The sequence below is a fragment of the Thunnus thynnus genome, chromosome 13, assembly GCF_963924715.1.
Source record: "Thunnus thynnus chromosome 13, fThuThy2.1, whole genome shotgun sequence".
NCBI lineage: Eukaryota > Metazoa > Chordata > Actinopteri > Scombriformes > Scombridae > Thunnus > Thunnus thynnus.
Genome location: NC_089529.1, coordinates 17,245,045 through 17,263,073, shown reverse-complemented (window position 1 = coordinate 17,263,073; position 18,029 = coordinate 17,245,045). Strand labels below are relative to the sequence as shown.

The 18,029-nt window shown below is 40.2% G+C and overlaps 1 protein-coding gene across 4 annotated transcripts in view; it reads right to left on the bottom strand.

Annotated features, from left to right (window-relative positions):
- Positions 1 to 593: 593 nt before the first annotated feature.
- The window catches only part of LOC137195785 (transcription factor COE1-A-like), a 94,087-nt gene continuing 76,651 nt past the window's right edge, over positions 594 to 18,029 (bottom strand). For 2 of the 4 annotated variants that reach the window (XM_067608399.1, XM_067608400.1), the window contains exons 12-17: positions 9,761 to 9,826; positions 9,479 to 9,641; positions 8,059 to 8,241; positions 6,594 to 6,791; positions 5,461 to 5,529; positions 594 to 4,103 (exon numbers count right to left, since the gene is read on the bottom strand). In XM_067608399.1, coding sequence (XP_067464500.1) covers positions 5,462 to 5,529; positions 6,594 to 6,791; positions 8,059 to 8,241; positions 9,479 to 9,641; positions 9,761 to 9,826 — 678 coding nt within the window. In that variant the 3' untranslated portion in view covers positions 594 to 4,103; position 5,461. The remainder of the gene's footprint in view (positions 4,104 to 5,460; positions 5,530 to 6,593; positions 6,792 to 8,058; positions 8,242 to 9,478; positions 9,642 to 9,760; positions 9,827 to 18,029) is intronic. The other 2 variants (XM_067608401.1, XM_067608402.1) reach the window with 2 other exon arrangements.

Below are 18,029 nucleotides of genomic sequence, written 5' to 3'. Positions count from 1 at the left end.
GACATTCATAGGTAATTGGTAAGGTGTCGGGAGGCCAACTTTACTGTTCCACCTGGCAGCACTAGCACCAAATGTTTATGTATGTAATCACAGTTTTATGAATGAAAGTGAACCAAGAACGATCCATCATCACTCAGCGGTGAAAGTGTGTGCTGTCTTTTTCCTTCCTGGTTGGTGGAAAAAGGGTGAGTGTGTGAGCAGCATATATACAGTGTGTATGCAGAAGGTGATGTCGCACCCACAGCTGTGATTAATTTGGTATAATGTTCCTCACCTGAGGGTGTGTAAAACACTCACTTTACCCCATAGCGGTGCACAGAAGAGCGCTCTGTGCTCTCATGGGTTGACGTCACAAAACAGAAATTGTTGTATAGACTCTGCAAAAGACGGCAAAAAATTATGACGTGCTAGTTTTTTTTTTTTGTCAGGACCATGTGAGCAAAGTTCTTATGTGCCTTTTGTCTTCCTGGTTAGAAAGCCGAAAACTACATGTATGTGTCTTTAATCTGCTCCTCACATATTTTCTTGATAAACTAAACAAACTAACGCAATGTTTGAGCAACAACGCCACAAAACAACACATTTTCACAGAGAAGAAAGAACTTTAATTAAATATAGTGAGAGTCCAAAAGTTATTTTACACTTCAAATTTCAAAATAATAAAAAAAAAAAAAAAATCAACATTATCATCTTTACAGTAGTTTCCTCTGTTCTCTTCACCTCCACACTGATACTGCCAATAATGTGTGTATGAATGATGACCACCGTGCTTCATAAGCCTGAACACAGACAAGCCATTATAAATGTCATTACTGTTGTTGGACAAGTGCTTCAGATTGCTTTAACAAAACCCTCTATTTACTCCCTCCTGTACAGGTATTTATATATGTACTATAAAAAAAAAAACATCCCTCAGCTTTAACACATCACAATTATCTTTCGGAGGAAAAATGATGACACACACGCTCAGACACACACACTCTCACATGTAGACACAAACAGAAGTGGTCTCCAGACCCATATTTGAGATAAAATAAATAGGTGGCTCATTTTTTTTTAAAAGGAAATGTGAGGGGAAGCAAGAAGGAGGGCAAACATACAGAGTATTAATAGCACAATCAAAACAAGGTGGGAGAGGGAAATGAATGGAGGAAGGGAGCAGAGAGAGAGCGAGAGAGAGAGAGAGAGAGAGAGAGAGAGAGAGAGAGAGAGAGGACAGAAAACTTGACTGAAGCAAGAGAAGTGGCTGCAGAAGAAAAGAACAGCGAAAGAGGAGAGACTTTTTCTTCCATCTCTCTCAGCCGGCTGTTTCATGTTTAGCACGAGGGCTGAGGAATATCTTCATTAAGCAACTCTGTTCCATCTTAAAATCCATCACATGGAAGACAAACACAGATAATCATAATGACATATTTATAAACTCTACACCTATATAATGCAACAAAATGATGCTAATTTGAACAACAATGATATGAACAACATTGATAAAATCAAGACAAAATGGAAAACATCCTCCTGCTTCTTTACAAATGATTAAAAAAAATACACCATGGCTTATTTAAGTTTGATTGAAATTAGCAGTGGAAGTATGGCTTTTAATAAACAGATACTATAATACAAAAGCAAATAAGATGTCTTAATAACATTAAAATTGTTAAACATGAAGACAAAGCAAATGAGGAGCATCTTAAGGGATGTGAGTTTGCAGGATTTCTTTCAGGGTTTCAGTTTATCCTGAAATCACAAGTTTTTTCAATTTTTTTCAATTTTTTTTTTTTTTTTTGTTGCCTTTTTTGCATTCTTGATACTGTCCCCGATCTTTCATCCAAATTTTTGATTACTGCTTTAGTACTGACTTCTGTCTGAGTGGGTTGCTTTCACTTATTTTCATGTAAACTTCAAAATTGCAGGAATTGCAGTAATTTCTTACATTATCCGGAACAGTGCACCCTTCAAAAATATAAAATGTATTCTTGTTTACCAAAAACATGAGATAATCAGCACAGTTCATTTGAAGCAAGTCACGTTTTCTGTCTGGTTAAGTATCCACGTTCATTCAGTTTCTAATCATGGGCAATGTAATTGAGTTAGATTACAAAAAAAACAAAAAACAAAATGAAACATGAAGATGTATTTATGAACACTACCTGCTGCAGATGTATAAACGATGCTTTTATAAAGCACTGACAGTCGTACGTGGCATTCTTACTGTTTCTGACTGTGTGTGATGACATGTTGAACGTCATAGACTGTGTAGACGTTCATGTCTCAAATATGGGCTTTGGCAAAATTAACATGATAATAAATGAATTAAGACTATTGAATCACACACCACACACTCAGACTGCAGGGCTGAGGGAGAAGTGACTTGTACATCAAACTATCAGCTGCTTTTCTCATTCTTGCACACCCTGGGCCTTTAAGACACACCGCTGGCTAATTTTCATGTTCTGCAAACAATGTTTTCATCGTAACATCTCAAGACAACAAGTAAAAAATGGGACACAAATATGGTGAAATACTGTGATTGCATCATATTTGCACTTTTAAAAATGAGCAAAGGCAGTGTACCTCAGTGGCAGATGTTTCCACAACATTTCAAAAAGTAGGATTTTAAGACTCAGTTGAAGATGTAGTGACTTGACATTCTTTGCAGCGCATTTAAGACACACCATTGGTTAATTTTCCTCACTCATGTTATCAATCTAACCGGATCAGTGGGCAGGTAACAAAAGAAACACAATCTGATTGGCCGACTGATCACAATAAAAATATTAAGAACACAGCAAACCAAAAAAAAACAAACAAACAAACAAAAAAAACAAATAAGGATTCATCTAAACTCCAGAAAGAAAATCTCAAACACAAGAAAAATCAAAATGGCAGCAGTCTTTAAGACATGTTCTCCCTCTTTTAGAGGTCACTGTGGCTGTGTCCGACTTTAAAACAGATCGTGAACGAATTCAGTGGCAAAGCTGTTGGGTCAAATCCTGAAGCAGCTGTTGGCACCCAGTAATCACACACTCCCCTGTGGGGAAGTAGCTGCACTTGTTTATGGCCTTTTTACGGTCTCCGATTTTATGAATGACTCTATATTATAATTTGTAACAAACGTGAAGCTTTCGTCAAACCATTCCTGAATTAGCACTGCGATTAGACAATTTCTGTTATAACTTCCTTCTTTTGCTTGTTTAATGACAGAATTTTCTTTCTCTGTGCACCTTCTACTGGCTGAAAGACTGATTTGCACTTCCTGAAAACTGTAGCACAAGGGAGCGGCGGTGCAGACGTATGTGAAGCAAGCTCAAAGTAAACACTGGCATTTCTTCAATGGCTAAAACTGCAGCATCAGTCGAAGGCAGTAAGCATCTGAATCCTCCGGCTGATCGATAAAATGCAGAGGAAGAGCTCTCAGTCTGAGTATTTGTGCTGAGAGAGTAACGGTAGTATGGATTTGGCAAAGACAAGTGAAAGTGTGTGTGTCTGGTTTGGCTTGTCTGTGTCGGCTGGATTTGACCCTGTATGAATCCCACATCATTGCTTTTACTCATCATCATCATCATCATCAGGTATTCTTCACATTATATTCCTTCATTAATGACCAAACTTCATAAATAGAAAATCCCTCATGTAAGATATAGTTAGAAGATGATTATCACACGTTAATTGTTGCACGAAAAGAAAAAAAAAAACAAATCAACAATCACTCGAGGGAGGAAGTGGATTCTCTCCTAAATAAATACACTTCCTGTGTTTGTGGAGAGTCATAATGTAGGTGTGGCCGTTCTCCTATAAAAGCATCAAGGTGTACAAAGTCTAAACAACTTATTTCCTTGCAAACAGTCTTTGTTTTTTTTTGTTCTTCATTTGTTTTCTTGCAGTTGTTCTTGTGTTAGAAAGGGCCTGAGTTGGGTTTGTTCCTTCAGATCGGGACAGCTGCTTCCGTCCCTGACCGGAGTCTGACTCGCACCGAAATCCTCCGCCAGGATCGGTGTGAGTGTGCTTGGTTCGTCTCGCACGCAGTCACACACACACACACACTCACACACACACGCGCATGCACTCACACCTTTACATGGGTGGGACGATCATTCCTGGGATTGCTGTTGGGTGGAGAGAGAAAGAGGGAAACAGAGGGAGAGGAAGGGGGGGAGAAAAAAAAATAGATTTTTAAAACCAAGCCAAAATAGCCAAAATATTTTCATCGTCGTAAAAAATTCCCCCGTAAATACATCAATATGTTTTCCCATCTGTGCAGTTGTGTGACTGCAGCGACATTTAAAACATCAATAGATGAATAAATCAGTAAAATCAAGCAGGGACAAATCATGTAAGTTGGCTCTTTGTGATGCCGCACACACACACAAACACACATTTAATTCTGCATGTGAACAGTTGGTGTCTTTTACTGTATGTCTGTGTGTGTGTGTGTGTGTGTGTGTGTGTGTGTGTGTGTGTGTGTGTGTGTGTGTGTGTGTGCCTGACAGATTGCATCATGGCGTGTGTGTGTTGTATTTAAACCCGAGGGATGGGTGTCAACATGTGAGAAGAAGGGCCCAGCCCAAAATGACACACACACACACACACACACACACACACACACACACACACACATACACAGCAGACTGGAGAAAGGAATTAAAAACTGGTTTTATATTTCATGAGAAGTGAAAACTGTAAAGAGAAAAGAATTCATTTTTAGTACCAGCTTGACAAAACTCAGCTATTGTTTCAGTCGAGCCTCCGTTTTTTTCTCTTTTCCTTCACGAGTGTGCACACACACACGTGCGCGCACACACACCACAGGGCAGGTATACTGACAGTATAAACTGTCAAGAGAGTCGAACAGCTGTCATTGTTGATCGCTCCCTAGTAAGCTGCCAGTGTGTGATCATCGAGTGTGTGTGACAGAGGAAAGTGTGTGTATGTGTGTGTGTAGCTGCAAGTGGGGTGGGTATTTCAGCTATGCTTTGAGGCTAAGCTTTGAGTTCCCACACCCCCGCACATGCTGTCTCTGCACACGCACACACACGCACACACACAAAGAAATGCAAGCGCAAATGCACGCACAGCTAAACAAAGCCAGAGATGTTGAGAAATAAATTCTCTCTGCCAAATGTCTTTTTTTGGGGGGGTCTTTCTAAATATCTAACTTCCTGTCTTTTTTTCCCAGCCAATAGGAAGACAGGGGGGAGTTACCAAGCAACAGAATGGCTTGATCTGTGCTGTGAGACGGGAGATGGATGGAAACTTTAGGAGGAAGAGGATGGAGAGGTGATGATGAAACAGGAAGATGGAGAGAGAAAAAAGATAGACAAGGAAAGTATGACATCAAATAAAAAGTCGGGGTGAAAAAGCAGGAAAGTGGTTAAGAATGAAAAAGATACAAAACCAGGAAGTCATTCATCACAGAATTAATTAGTCATCAAGACTGAAAGAAGAGAGAGCTGAGGAACATACTTCAGGTGAAGGCCAGGCCTTGTAGAGAGCTGGCTGTTGAGTACTTGCTAGAGTCCACAAATGTTTGATCTGAGAGAGAGAGGCAGAGAGACAGGCAGGGAAAGGAGAGCGATAGGGACAGAAAAATGACAAGAGAAGGGTGAAAGGTCAGAGGAATAAGAGGAGGAAGGGTTAAAAGTAAAGAGGAAAAACAGGAGAGAAGAGAGAGAGAGTGAATAACTATTAATTCCAAAGATGTAGTAGTACAAAAAGCAGACTTGAATAAAATGATTGAGACTGTCCTCATCAGAGAAATTGTTCATTTAAACATACTTATAACGGGGCGCCCCAGTAGCCTGCTAAGACACATACAACATGGCTGCAGCGTGTACGGTGCGGTTGCAGCTGCAGACCTTTATTGCATCTCATTGCTCTCTTTCTACCCATGTTTCCCGTCTCTCTACACTTTTGACTGTCAAATATGGTCAAGAAATGATCTTTAAAATGTTTATGATTAACTATGGTCACATTTTCCTGACACACAATTGATTGCAGGCATGTGAGTAACACTTGTCTGTTCAACCTGTGCTTACAAGTAGCACAAGTAGCAAGTATGGATGTAGCATGATTCTAGTCTTACGGAGGAGGTCGATGTGCATGATTGGGTGTACAATGTGCATGACCTTTGACACTGAAGACAGCTTTCTGAGCCGTGTCTTTTACCACAATCAACATTGGTTTAGGTGGCGAAATTTGAAACTGTAAACACAGATGCGACAGAGACAACGCTTGTGTCAGTCAGTTTTTGATAAACTCATTTGGGTCTTTTTGGAAGGCACAGACAAATCATATACCTGTATGTTGTTTAGGTATGAAGACTTCTTTAATTGTATTTGCCTTCATTTTTTAATATCACCATATTCTTCGTCTTGCTCACATCAGGATGAATCAGATATTCTCATCTGTGTCATCACTGATGATGAATTACATGAGCAGAGAAGACTAACACGATGATGTGAAACAAAACAGAGACTCCAGTGACGTATTAGCTTCAAAAATTCACCAGAGAAGCAAAAATCCTCCTGAAATCATCTCCTGGGGAAGCCCTCCCTCTAAGCATCTTCTAAATGACTGGCTGCTGTCATGGTAATTACCTTGGAGCCCGTTGCCGTTGGCACTGGTACAGGAGGGTGGAGGAGAGGAGGAGGGCCTGACCACTGGAGCGAAGGCGGACTTCTGCTTAACGGCCGCCGAAACCATGTTGGCCGGAGAGAAGGAGAAGACGCCAGAAGAGGAGGAGCAGTTGGAGGGGAGAGAGGTGGAGGAGGCCATAGTGGGACTAGATGGGACAACTGCAGGTGGTGGTAGAGGAGTAAGGAGAGAGGAAGAAGGAAGGAGCGAGGTGGGATGAGGAAGAAAAGGGTAGATTAGGGATGAAGGGTGAGAGTAAAGGAAAGAGACAGAAAATGGTTACTTCAGTGAACATGATTTTCCAATTTATTGTTTAATCAATTAGAAAATCATCCATATTATGTGAGTAATGATATGCAGTACACATTTTTTAAGATGTTATGGCTTGAAAACTGGCTTGAAGTTGGCTTTTTGAGAATAAATTATGTGGCCAAAAGTATGTGGACATATTTTCTTTTGGTCTGTTTTTCATGGTTTAGGCTCAGCCTCTCTGTACCAGTTGAAGGAAATCTTAATACAGTGATATTTTAGAAAATACTTTGCTTCCAACATTGTGGCAACAGTTCTGGGAGGATCATTTCCTGTTTCAACATGACAGTTCCCCCGTACACAAAGTTTTCAGACTTTGGTGTGGAAGAATTTGACTGAGCTCATATGCTCATGCTCTTGTGGCCAAATCCAGAGCAAATCCCCGCAACTAGGTTCCAAAATCTTTTTGAAAGTTGTGCCAGGACAGTGCAGGCTGCACACATCAGCATACAGTATGAATGGTTTTGGAATGAGATGAGATGATTAGTAATGCCCACATACATTTGGTCATTCAAAGTACAAAAAATACAAGAAGTCGCACATGACGGTTCCATTAAAGTTAAATCATCTCAAGTCAAACGTTCACAACTTCATTTTCCTTTATCATCATGCAGGTAGACAAACAACATCTCACATCTCTCTGTATCTCTCTTTCACACTCTCTCCCTATCGCCCACTTGGTTTCTGCTAAATGTAAAAGGGATGCAATTAACCAACATAGAGAGGAGAGGTGTGGCTGTCAGATGAAAGGCAGCGAGGGAAGGAGGGAGAAGATGGACGAGGACAAAATGGAGTTGTGAGCTGTGAGTTGCTGATTGTTTTTGAAGACACAGAGACAGAAAGCCCCATGGGGGAACCTCCACACAGCAGATCTTAGACTTTAACTTTCTGTCTACAGACGTGTGGATGTGGTTGAGAATGTGTTTGCGTGTACACACCATTGTTTTTATCTGTGAGTCTGCAGGTATGTACGTGTGTGTTTATGTGGTGTGTATTTACAGAATTATATACATGTATGCAGCGTTAAGTGGTGGTAGTTTATGGAGTTAATGACACATGAGGTGGATTTTTGTACCTTTACTTCACTTTGGTTCATGTTTGGTTCATTTGTATACTCACTAGCATAAGGCGAGTTGGCTGCAGAGCCGTTCAAGAAAGTGGGCGAGCCTCCCAGGTTGGTCATGCCGGCGTTGTTTGCGTAGCCGTTCATGGTGCTGGTGACTGAGGTGTAACTGGTCTGCTGTGGTGTGGAACTGGGCACGTAACCGTGAGGAGACACGCTACTGCTGCTGCGCACGAAACCTGCGGGAAATGTGGTGGAGAGGAAGAGGAGTATGTGGTGATTGGACAGTTGGTCAAAGTGACGTGTAGCTCTGCACAGATTAAGGTTGGAAATTTGTATGAAACATGTTCAGAAAATTGACTACTTTTCCTGTTTATAGAGGCGAAAGTGTACAGATAATAAAATCACTGATGATTGAAAGCATATGTGGTGGCCAATAAAGGAGTAAATAACCAGACTTTATTATTGTTTTTATAAGCTTTATTATGTTTTTAAGCAACATGCTGCAAAGTTCCATGTTTACAGAGATTTCAGAATAGCTGCAAGAATTTCTTAAAGTCTCTCTCCGCTAAAAAATGTGTTTTTCTTCTTGTTCCTACAGTTGGATGTTTAAACTTCACTGTGCAGAATGATGTATGTGCAGAGTTGACAATTGAAGGCTGTTTTCACATTTATCTACTGAAAGTGGAAAGTTTCTCTGTGCTCACTGAAAATCTGATTTTAAGGGGCGGGCCTACAAGCATGATTTGTGACAATGCAACTAGTTTGGCGCCAATCCTGGTTCAGTATTCAAAACAACACAAGTGTGATGTGGAAACTTGAAGCCTCCAGTGCACAGAGACTGATAATGGACTTTTCAGTGAAGTAGGAGACTGGACTGTGTCCAGCAGTTAAACTTTTGAAATGAAATATATTTGCACTTTTATAGATTCAGGATTTTTTAATGAGGGAGAAGGAGTAGATGCCGTTTTATGGATTTTAACATGGTAATTATACTTTTTTTCTTGAAAAACCATATTAGACACACATTATTATCTGTCTGGAGGGGATCTTTAAGCATTAAACTGAATTGCCTCAGAACAAAACAGTCTAGCTGGCTCTTTGCGAGAAATATTACACAATCACCATACTATAAATGCATTTTCTGAAACAGTAACTCACTTTTTATCATAACACAGGAAGGATTTGTTATATCAGATCCTGTCAGTTTGTTTGTGAATAACTCAAAACATGATTCCACCATTACGTTGCATGTATTTTCTTTATGATACTGTGCTTGAGCAACCTATATTACTGTATATATAATTGTGTATATGTCATGCAACAATAAGGAAAACTTTACTCTTTTTCTTTCAAATAGAAATTAAAGATATTTTGTGTTTCCATATCAGAGATGTTAATGTGTATTATTTACAAAGTTGTTACAATGAAGATGAATCTACACGACGATAAGATGACAAACACTCTCAGTCTTACCCTGGTTGGCCTGTAAGGGCTCGGAGACGTTGACGGACAGCTGCCCAGTGAAGGAGTTGACCCCCATCATGCCGCTGTGGGTGGAGCCAGACAGCTGGGTGTGTCCTCGTGGAACGCTGTAGAGAGCTTCTGCAATGTCCGCCGCACGCTTCAGGATGATCTCCTACACAGGAAGAAGAAATCACTTAACAATAATCACCATAAATACAACAGATAAAGAAATGCTTTCACGCTTTGTCCTCTTTCCAGCTGGATATTTGCATGTGTATGTTTGTTCCTTACCTGGTTATTATGGGGCAAACCATAAAGGGCTTCTACCAGGTCGGCTGCTCGCTTCAAAATAACCTCCTGAGAGAAACAGAAAGAAAGTAGAAAAAGGTGTAAACACATGTTTAGTTATGTAGTCTTTTGGATGTGTGTGAAGACACACATGAAGGCAGGCCCACAACTGCACTTGGAAAAAAAAACACACATAAAATTTGTTTTTTTTTTACAAAAACACATGCTATCCCTCCTTCCCCTCTTTCGTTCCCCCACACACACCGTCAACCATCATCCATTTCACCATCTATTCATGATAAACAAATTGCTCTTTACTGCTTTTAAAGGCAGATTATCTGCTATCAAGTCAAGTGCTTTTATGCATCTAAATGACATCCTAAAGTGACAGGTGTTTAAAATATACTCTAAAGTAAATCTAAAGTGCTCTGTAGGATCTTCTGCTGTTCATTGCTGCTCAAATCAGACCACATTGATTTGTTGTTAATAGTTCTGTGGCTCTGTTGGAGTTACAGTCCGGACAACCTTTCAAATGGCAAAATTTCTGATTTACTTTTATATTTTTATTGTCTAAAATCTCTTGTGATAGAAGTTGTTTTAAATTAATCCTGAATTTGATGTTTCTGTGTCCTCTTCATCCTCTTTTTCTTTATCTAAGTCTTTCCTCCACACTCTTCTTCCTCCTCTTCTGCTTCCCTGGTCCATTTTCACCTTTTTCTCCACCGCTCCCTTCTTCACGCTTTGACTCCACATTGGGAATTGTCTTTTTTAGCTTCCCCACCCACTAACCCCCTTTACAATTTTCTATTTTTCTCAGTCTCTTTATTGTTTCTCTTCTCTTCCTATACCCAGCCACCCCTCTATGCTTCTCCCTCTCCTCTCAGCTCCCACCCCGGGGTCTAAGGTGTCTTGTTTAACAGTTAATGTGTTGTCGTTTCCACAGCGTGAGGCCGCCCGGCGACAGAGAGAAAATTACTCTGTGCTTCACAGTATTAACCTGCGCTGTGTGACACACACTAACACACACACTTATGGTTGGCTCCATGCGTGCTCTCCTGTGTGTTTTTGCGTGGTGGAACATATTGCCTCTCCATCCCTGTGTGTGTGTGTGTGTGTGTGTGTGAGGATATGAGAGGTCACAGAGCCAGTCAGCAGTTTCAGTGTGCCTGCCCATGGTGCTAAATTCAATCTTTTACACATTATTATGGCCAAGCTGGCTCTCTGTTAACCTCTCATCATTAGACTGGCGAACAGAGCAGCTCACACGCACACACAGACACACACACTCACACTCACAGAAACCTGATCCTGAATGTTCGAGTGGTTCCGGTAAGGCAGTAGCTGATAAACGGGAAGGAAAGATGATCCTCTAGTAACATCATCATTATCAGGTCTGCTGGCTTGTGACGCTACATCAGTCATAGCTACTGACTGCAGGGATCGATGCACTTTGAATAGTTTGCCTGTTTACGTCTTATCGTCATATTTAGACACCCCACAACTCACATTGCCTAATTAATCTCTCCCAGGCTGCATCTGTAACTAAGAAAGCATTGTTTGTCAGATTACCGCTTCCTTAATACAGAATAAAAATGCTTCCAGCTGCATTGTGTGGATGTGAATGAGACTGAAAGATCAACACTGTTGGTGTCATTTATGTTTCAAAACTGATCAAAAAGTCAAAATAATCTGGCTTTGACATCCTGAGGGTCTAAACATGTGTCAGTAGGACAGCTTGCAGCAACATTGGAAACAGATCTAACTGTGGCACCAAAGTTGTTTTCCTGTGAAATCTGGGACTAAATATATCTTTCAGGCATCAATTCTGTTGAACTGAGTCACATTTTCACAGTACTGTGAGATGGATTCAGTGGTTTTCAGGTTTTCAGGTTGAAAGACATATAAACATATACTGTTGCTTAACACTGGGCCTGTCTAAGTGTCTGTCTAAATTACATACAACTGCATATAAATGACTATACTTCATTGCCAAGCAGGTCAAATTACACATTGAAATGTAGTCATTGATATGCTGGTGATTTCTAAAATAAATAAATAAATAAATAAAAAAGTTCACTTTTCAACCAAACTAAGATGTCAAAATGTTAATTGACATGCAAATCATTAATTCAGTGCACACTGGGCTGTGTTGGGATTGACCTTCTCCTTCTGCATTTAGCCCTCCATCAAATGATTTCTGGGTTTACAGTAGATGAATATGACGAATTATGACAGTAGAGCTAAAGAAACCGACTCTGAAATGCTTATTTTTAAATCTGAGATTCCTGCCATTTTCTTTGATTCCTGTAATTGCTGCTATAAAGCCAGATGTTAAAGCTTTAATGTTTAATGTTTGCCTTGATTTGTGTGATTGTCAAATATTTATGCAATGTACGCCTGACATGTACCCATCTGTCATTTCATTTTCATGTCTTGTCGGTTTTTAAAAAATCTGTTTCAATCTCAACAAAGCCATCTGATTGAATGAAAGATTCAAGTCCTTGATTAAATTTATTTAACTCATCAATACTTTTTAAACATTTAGTTTAATCTATTCTTGTCTGTTTATTGAGCAGTTGTATTCAGGTAAATATGCAGACAGGTTGACTGACAGGCAGAAAGAGAAGCAGGGGATGAGTGAAAGCAAAGACAGATCTGTTGGCAGCGAGAAAGAATAACAGGAGGTGTCTGGGTGCTTTTACAGTCTGAGTTATGACCAGCCCTAATGTGATAACCATACATTACACACACACACATGTTCTATGCATTAGAACCAGGAAACGCTGAGCTGAGCATCCATGGGGGTCAGATGTGTATGTAACGTGCGTGTGCCAGGCCGGTACAGACATGACACACATATGACTTATTCCTCCCTAATGCCGGTACATTAGCCGCTTGATCCGCTTCTAATGTCCCATTAGGGATGCCATACATGCAGGGTCACACCTTGCACAGAGATGATGTCATACTTTACATGTGGGCTCAGAGGGATGTGGCGAAAAATCACACACACAAGTATTGACATCCGTGCACACACACACACACATCCTCTGGGGAACATCTTCTCTCACTCGGTGAGATAGTGTTAGGACGTGCGGTTTCAGATTTCATCTCTTCTCAGCGGAGTTGAGATGATGCTGGCATCGACACATGAGCGAGTGACAGATATATATTCAGTAGAGACAGAGAGAGTTCCATGTCTTTATGTTCATGCATCACTAGGATTACTCATATTGGTGATGCCAATGACATGACCTCAGTACAATGCATGATATCATCAAAATGAGTCGCATGGCCATGTCAGCTGAGTGAGTCACACAGGAAATCACACAGTGTAACGGGGTGACACACACTGGTCAACCTTTCCAACCTGAACTCCTTCACTGGGAAACACTGAAATCTTGAACCCCAACTTCAACTACAGACATTTCTGCTTTTCCGCATTGCTTTTGGATGCTGTCACTTAAATTCTGTTTTCAAAATTCAGCAAAACAACATGTTCCATGTTTTTGCAAAACTCTAAAGATTTTAGATGCAGCACAATTGCTATAAAGTAAATGGACAGATGCGAGCGGGCAAGAATTATGCTGTATAATAACACACAGTATAACTTTAATATATTTATCTTACAGTCACATTAATACACTAATATGCTGTTGTGTGTCTCTTTCCTAGCAAGCACAGAAGCATATTCCCATGATCTGGGTTCAGGATGGATGCAGACACAGACGGATGTTCGTGCTTAAAACTTTCACGCAAGAGTGCAGTTTGTGCAATGACATCACCTTTTATTCATTACATTTTACAAAATAATCCAAAACCCGTGAGAACCATTATTGTCTTTAGTGCTGCTTTTTTTCTTCCACCAGTTTTCCGCTGCAGTGAGGACGGTACTACAATCCAAGAGTGGTGATTGATTTCTTTGTGCATCCAGAGAGGCATTTCTGCTTCTTACTCGCTTAGTTATTGGCAGATTGCCCACACAGGTGATCAGAGTATAAAAACTGTTTTATGGCAAAATTCTGTTCTTGATTATCAAACATTTTCAGTGTTGAGTTGAGATTCTTAAACTCAGAACAGAGATTTAGAAGGCCTCCATGAAAAAACAGAGTATTTGCAGCATTCTTGTGAGTTGTGGCTGTACTGAGAAGCTGCAGGTCTGACAGTGTGTAACTGGGACATAAAACAGCTGGAGTCCTCAGTCCACCCATGCTAAAATTAAAAACAATACACAAACAAACAAAAAAAGTCCCAGGCTGTTCTGTGTAACTTCAAAGTGTTCCCCAATAGTGTTAAACAGGACAGTGGGAACACAGTTTATCTATCTTCAGGCTTCACTGTGTGTACGTGTTTCACTGTATATAGCAACTATAAGCGCACATATGGATGGATGCTGAAGAGATCACTATGACACAAACTGGCAGCTGAACACTGGTGTGTGTGTGTGAGAGAGAGAGAGAGAGTGTGTGTGTGGCCAGCAAAATCCCCTGAATGTTCACTGAACAATTATAGAATCGGCTGTCCACTCGTAATCCTCTCATACACCCCACTGCCCCGTCTGTCTGTCTGTCTGTCTGTCTGTCTGCCTTCTTTATAGTGCTGGCAACAAACTCTTATAACTTCAATAAAAGGGCTGATCGATACTCGCGACAAGCAGACGTGTGCGTGTGTGTGTGTGTGTTTGTGTGTGTGTGTATGTGTGGCGCCAACCAAAACACCCACTATATTCCATCACCGACCTACTCATATCAACTCACACACACACAGTTGGGTTTCCATCACTTCAGAGGACACTACATTGTCTTACCTTAACCTTACCTTAATCTTAAACTAAAATTTAATGATTTACATTACGGGAACTTGCTTTTGTCAAGTTGAAGGAGGAGAACTGCACACAGACTTGTTTTGTCCCCAAAAGAGAGGCAAGTCCCCACAATGTGACTGTAAACTGATGTATGTCCCCAAAACATTTAAGTGCACACACACTATAACCTCCTCACATACTGCAAACACAAAAACAAAAGAATATATTCACATTGCTCCCACATGCATCCAGCATCCAAATAAGATAAGAGATAAGAGAAATACATATACAGTCTCTCTCTCTCTCACACACACACACAGGCACACAGTGACTGCTAGTGGGCAGCAGTAATAAAGTCTCAATCGACCACTAGGCAACACTATGATAAATTACCCAGCACTGCACACAAGTACAGTACACACACACTCGTACACATACACAGAAACAGATACAAACATGTACGAGGAACCTTGTTCTAAACAGAGAACAGTTTGCAGCAAAAGGAAGGTGGAGCAGTCACATGTTCCACTCAATTTAAACGCTGTTTGTCATCAAGACGGGAGATTTGAGCTTCTTCAAACGTCAAACTGTTTTCTAATATTTCATTTTATGCTCTGTGAACTGAAAAATAGTGAAGTGCCCCTCATGAAGTAAAAACTCTGGAAGTTTCTGCCGGATTCGCTCTGATTAGTCTCGTCCGTTGGTTGGATCTGATACCTAATCAATGCATCCAACTACTCTGGTTGCATTGACGGTTCTCATTGTAGCTTTGCCTGGAAATATCTTGTGTGACATCATGTTGCTTATAATAGGCTTGACCAGTTATCCATGGGGATAAGGAAAATACATTAGGCCCTAGAAAAGTGCTTTATTGTGGATTGGGGTCAGAAGTGATATCAATATTTGGTTCTTAAGGTATTTATGGACCAATTTAATTGAAGTAATGTGCTCGTTTGTTTTATTCCCCCTGACAGGTATGAGCCACAAAAGAAAATGTGCTGGCGAATGCTTAGATGAAGCAATATTTTTCATTTTTTTCCTCTTTAAGTTTGCCACTTTCAAACTGTTAATTGCACTCTTCTGTGCAGTGTTTTGGCTTTACAGAAACAACCACAACATACAGTGATGGGAAATTTTTTTAAAAAAGGAGAATAAACCAAGAATTATTGCTAACTAGTTAAGTAGCAACCACATCATTTTCCATGCTGCTTCATGGGAACTGACAGCTCACAATGCAGGTCTAACCAATTAGATTGCAATCACATTACCCGCTGTATAAATAAATCTAACAAGAAGTGTGGAGAGGAGGTAAAGCTTTATATCCCCTTTACATTTCAGCAGAAACCTATGGCAGAAAAGGTGGAAGCATTACATATTCTGTTTTAACAAGGTCATGCTCTGACCATTATGCAGTGAGTGTGTTTGTCTGCATGCACATGAGTTTGTGTTTATGTGTGCCAAAAGTGAGCCAATCATTTCCCTGTACTGACTCAGACTTTACCAGAAAGTAGAACTAACATCACTTCTGGTATCACACACCTCATGTTACTGACATCATTTCCTGTACAAATGTTCTGCAGAAACTTATTGCATTTATTGTAAGTTGCTATAACACAACAGGCCTGGTCACATGCAGGTAAAATCCCTTAAAATGACTAAATCTTCTCTGATTTCTGACTTCATTCATTTGCTCCATTCCTGATTCCTACAACCTTTTGCACAATTTATGCTTTAGTCAGTTTAAAAAAAGTTAAAAAAAAAAAAAAAAAAAAGCTTTTTCAACCTGTCAGATCTTCAGTGGTCAGTGGTATCAAAAAATGAAGACATCCTTGTGGTTTGTCATGGAAATGTGTATAAATTTTGCTGCAGTCTTCCAATTAATCTTTTAAATCAGCATTAATTAACATTTAAAAATATACCCTAACTAACACCGTGACTACTATGATTTTTTAGATGCAAAAATGTACAGAATAGGTAGCACTGTTGGCAAAAATCTACATGCTACTAGGCATATCTATTTACTGTCAAAGACAATGTAGCTCTCAGACCTGCCTGTAGTAAAACATGGAATGACACCGATGGGACTCTAAAACTAACCTTCACCTGTTTGCAGCTGGTCTACTTCAGATGTCTCCACGCAAAACCCACACAAGTTTGTACTGGGTGGTACTAGTGATGAAAGTCATGTCGCTGTAACAGCTAACAGCTCTCATAGTTCTGTACCTACATTCAATAATGATCTCTTTTACATCCAATTTCAAAGTTTTTAAGAAATTCTCACTATCTATGTACAATATCTGTGCTTGGTACTCCAGAATATTTACAGTTAGAGAAAGATTGTGGTTATGGCATTAAGCCATGGTTAAGGTATGATCAGGGTTAAGGTTAGGGAATAGTTGTAGTTACAGTTAATACAAAGGCAAACACCAATTCTAGGATGTGATATCCAGATGGAAACCATCCACCTCCCCCAGTTTCACGCACTTACTTTCTGTTTCACTACAAGCAAACTACTTCCTTTATTGGCACAGAATGCTGGCAATGGACGTAAACCGTGAAGTGTGAATTGTCTAATATGGATGTGATTCCTGGAATACGGGACCATACCAATAAACTACTTCTTGCTTATTCTGTTAAAAAAACGAATCCTAACCTCATACTGTATCTACCTAGAACCATCTGTAACATAGTTCCTGCACATATTGTGATCCCAAGTTTTTAACAATCAGTAATACTTCATCTTCCTCATTTCACTGAACCAATCCAAAATCTACTTTTAGCCTTTAGCTCTGCCTAAATCCCCAGGTGACCAGCAAATACGTATAGCATCAGCTACCTTCATCAATCATGTGATTCCCATTGTCTCATGTTTGCAAACTGTAGGTTTCAATCCCAGATTTAGAAATAATAGGTCTGACTTGTCACGTTCAGAAAAGCACAGCTGGTACGAATAACATTAACGATGGCTCTGATCTATTTGAGTGTCCCAGTAAACCACGACAGTGTGACAGTGAGCCAGCATGCACAACACCAGGACCCTGAAACCCTGAAGAAGTTAAAGAGAATGGCCCTCTGTGAAAAAGTCCTCAAACCTCATTATTGTCTGAGATTAAAAACACAACAGTATACTGTAAGCAAGTGAAAGCAAAAATGTTTGTGACTCTGGATCCACAGACTCCACATTTGAGGTGTGGAGTGTTTGAGATGTATAATGATAACGCACATTACATTATGTGCGATTGTTAACACATGTGCAGGAGCCAGGGTGTCGGCACGGCCATGATGACATCACGTCATCGCCACATCATCACAGCATGACCAGCGCCCATTCTTTGATGATGTCACAGCTAAGACTGCCAATCCTGGATCAGCTCCAGTGCGGATGGGGAGCCAATCAACGGCAGCTGTTTACAAGGTCATGACCCCGCCCACCCAGGTTGGCAAGTTCAGAGTTGAACCGAGTCAACT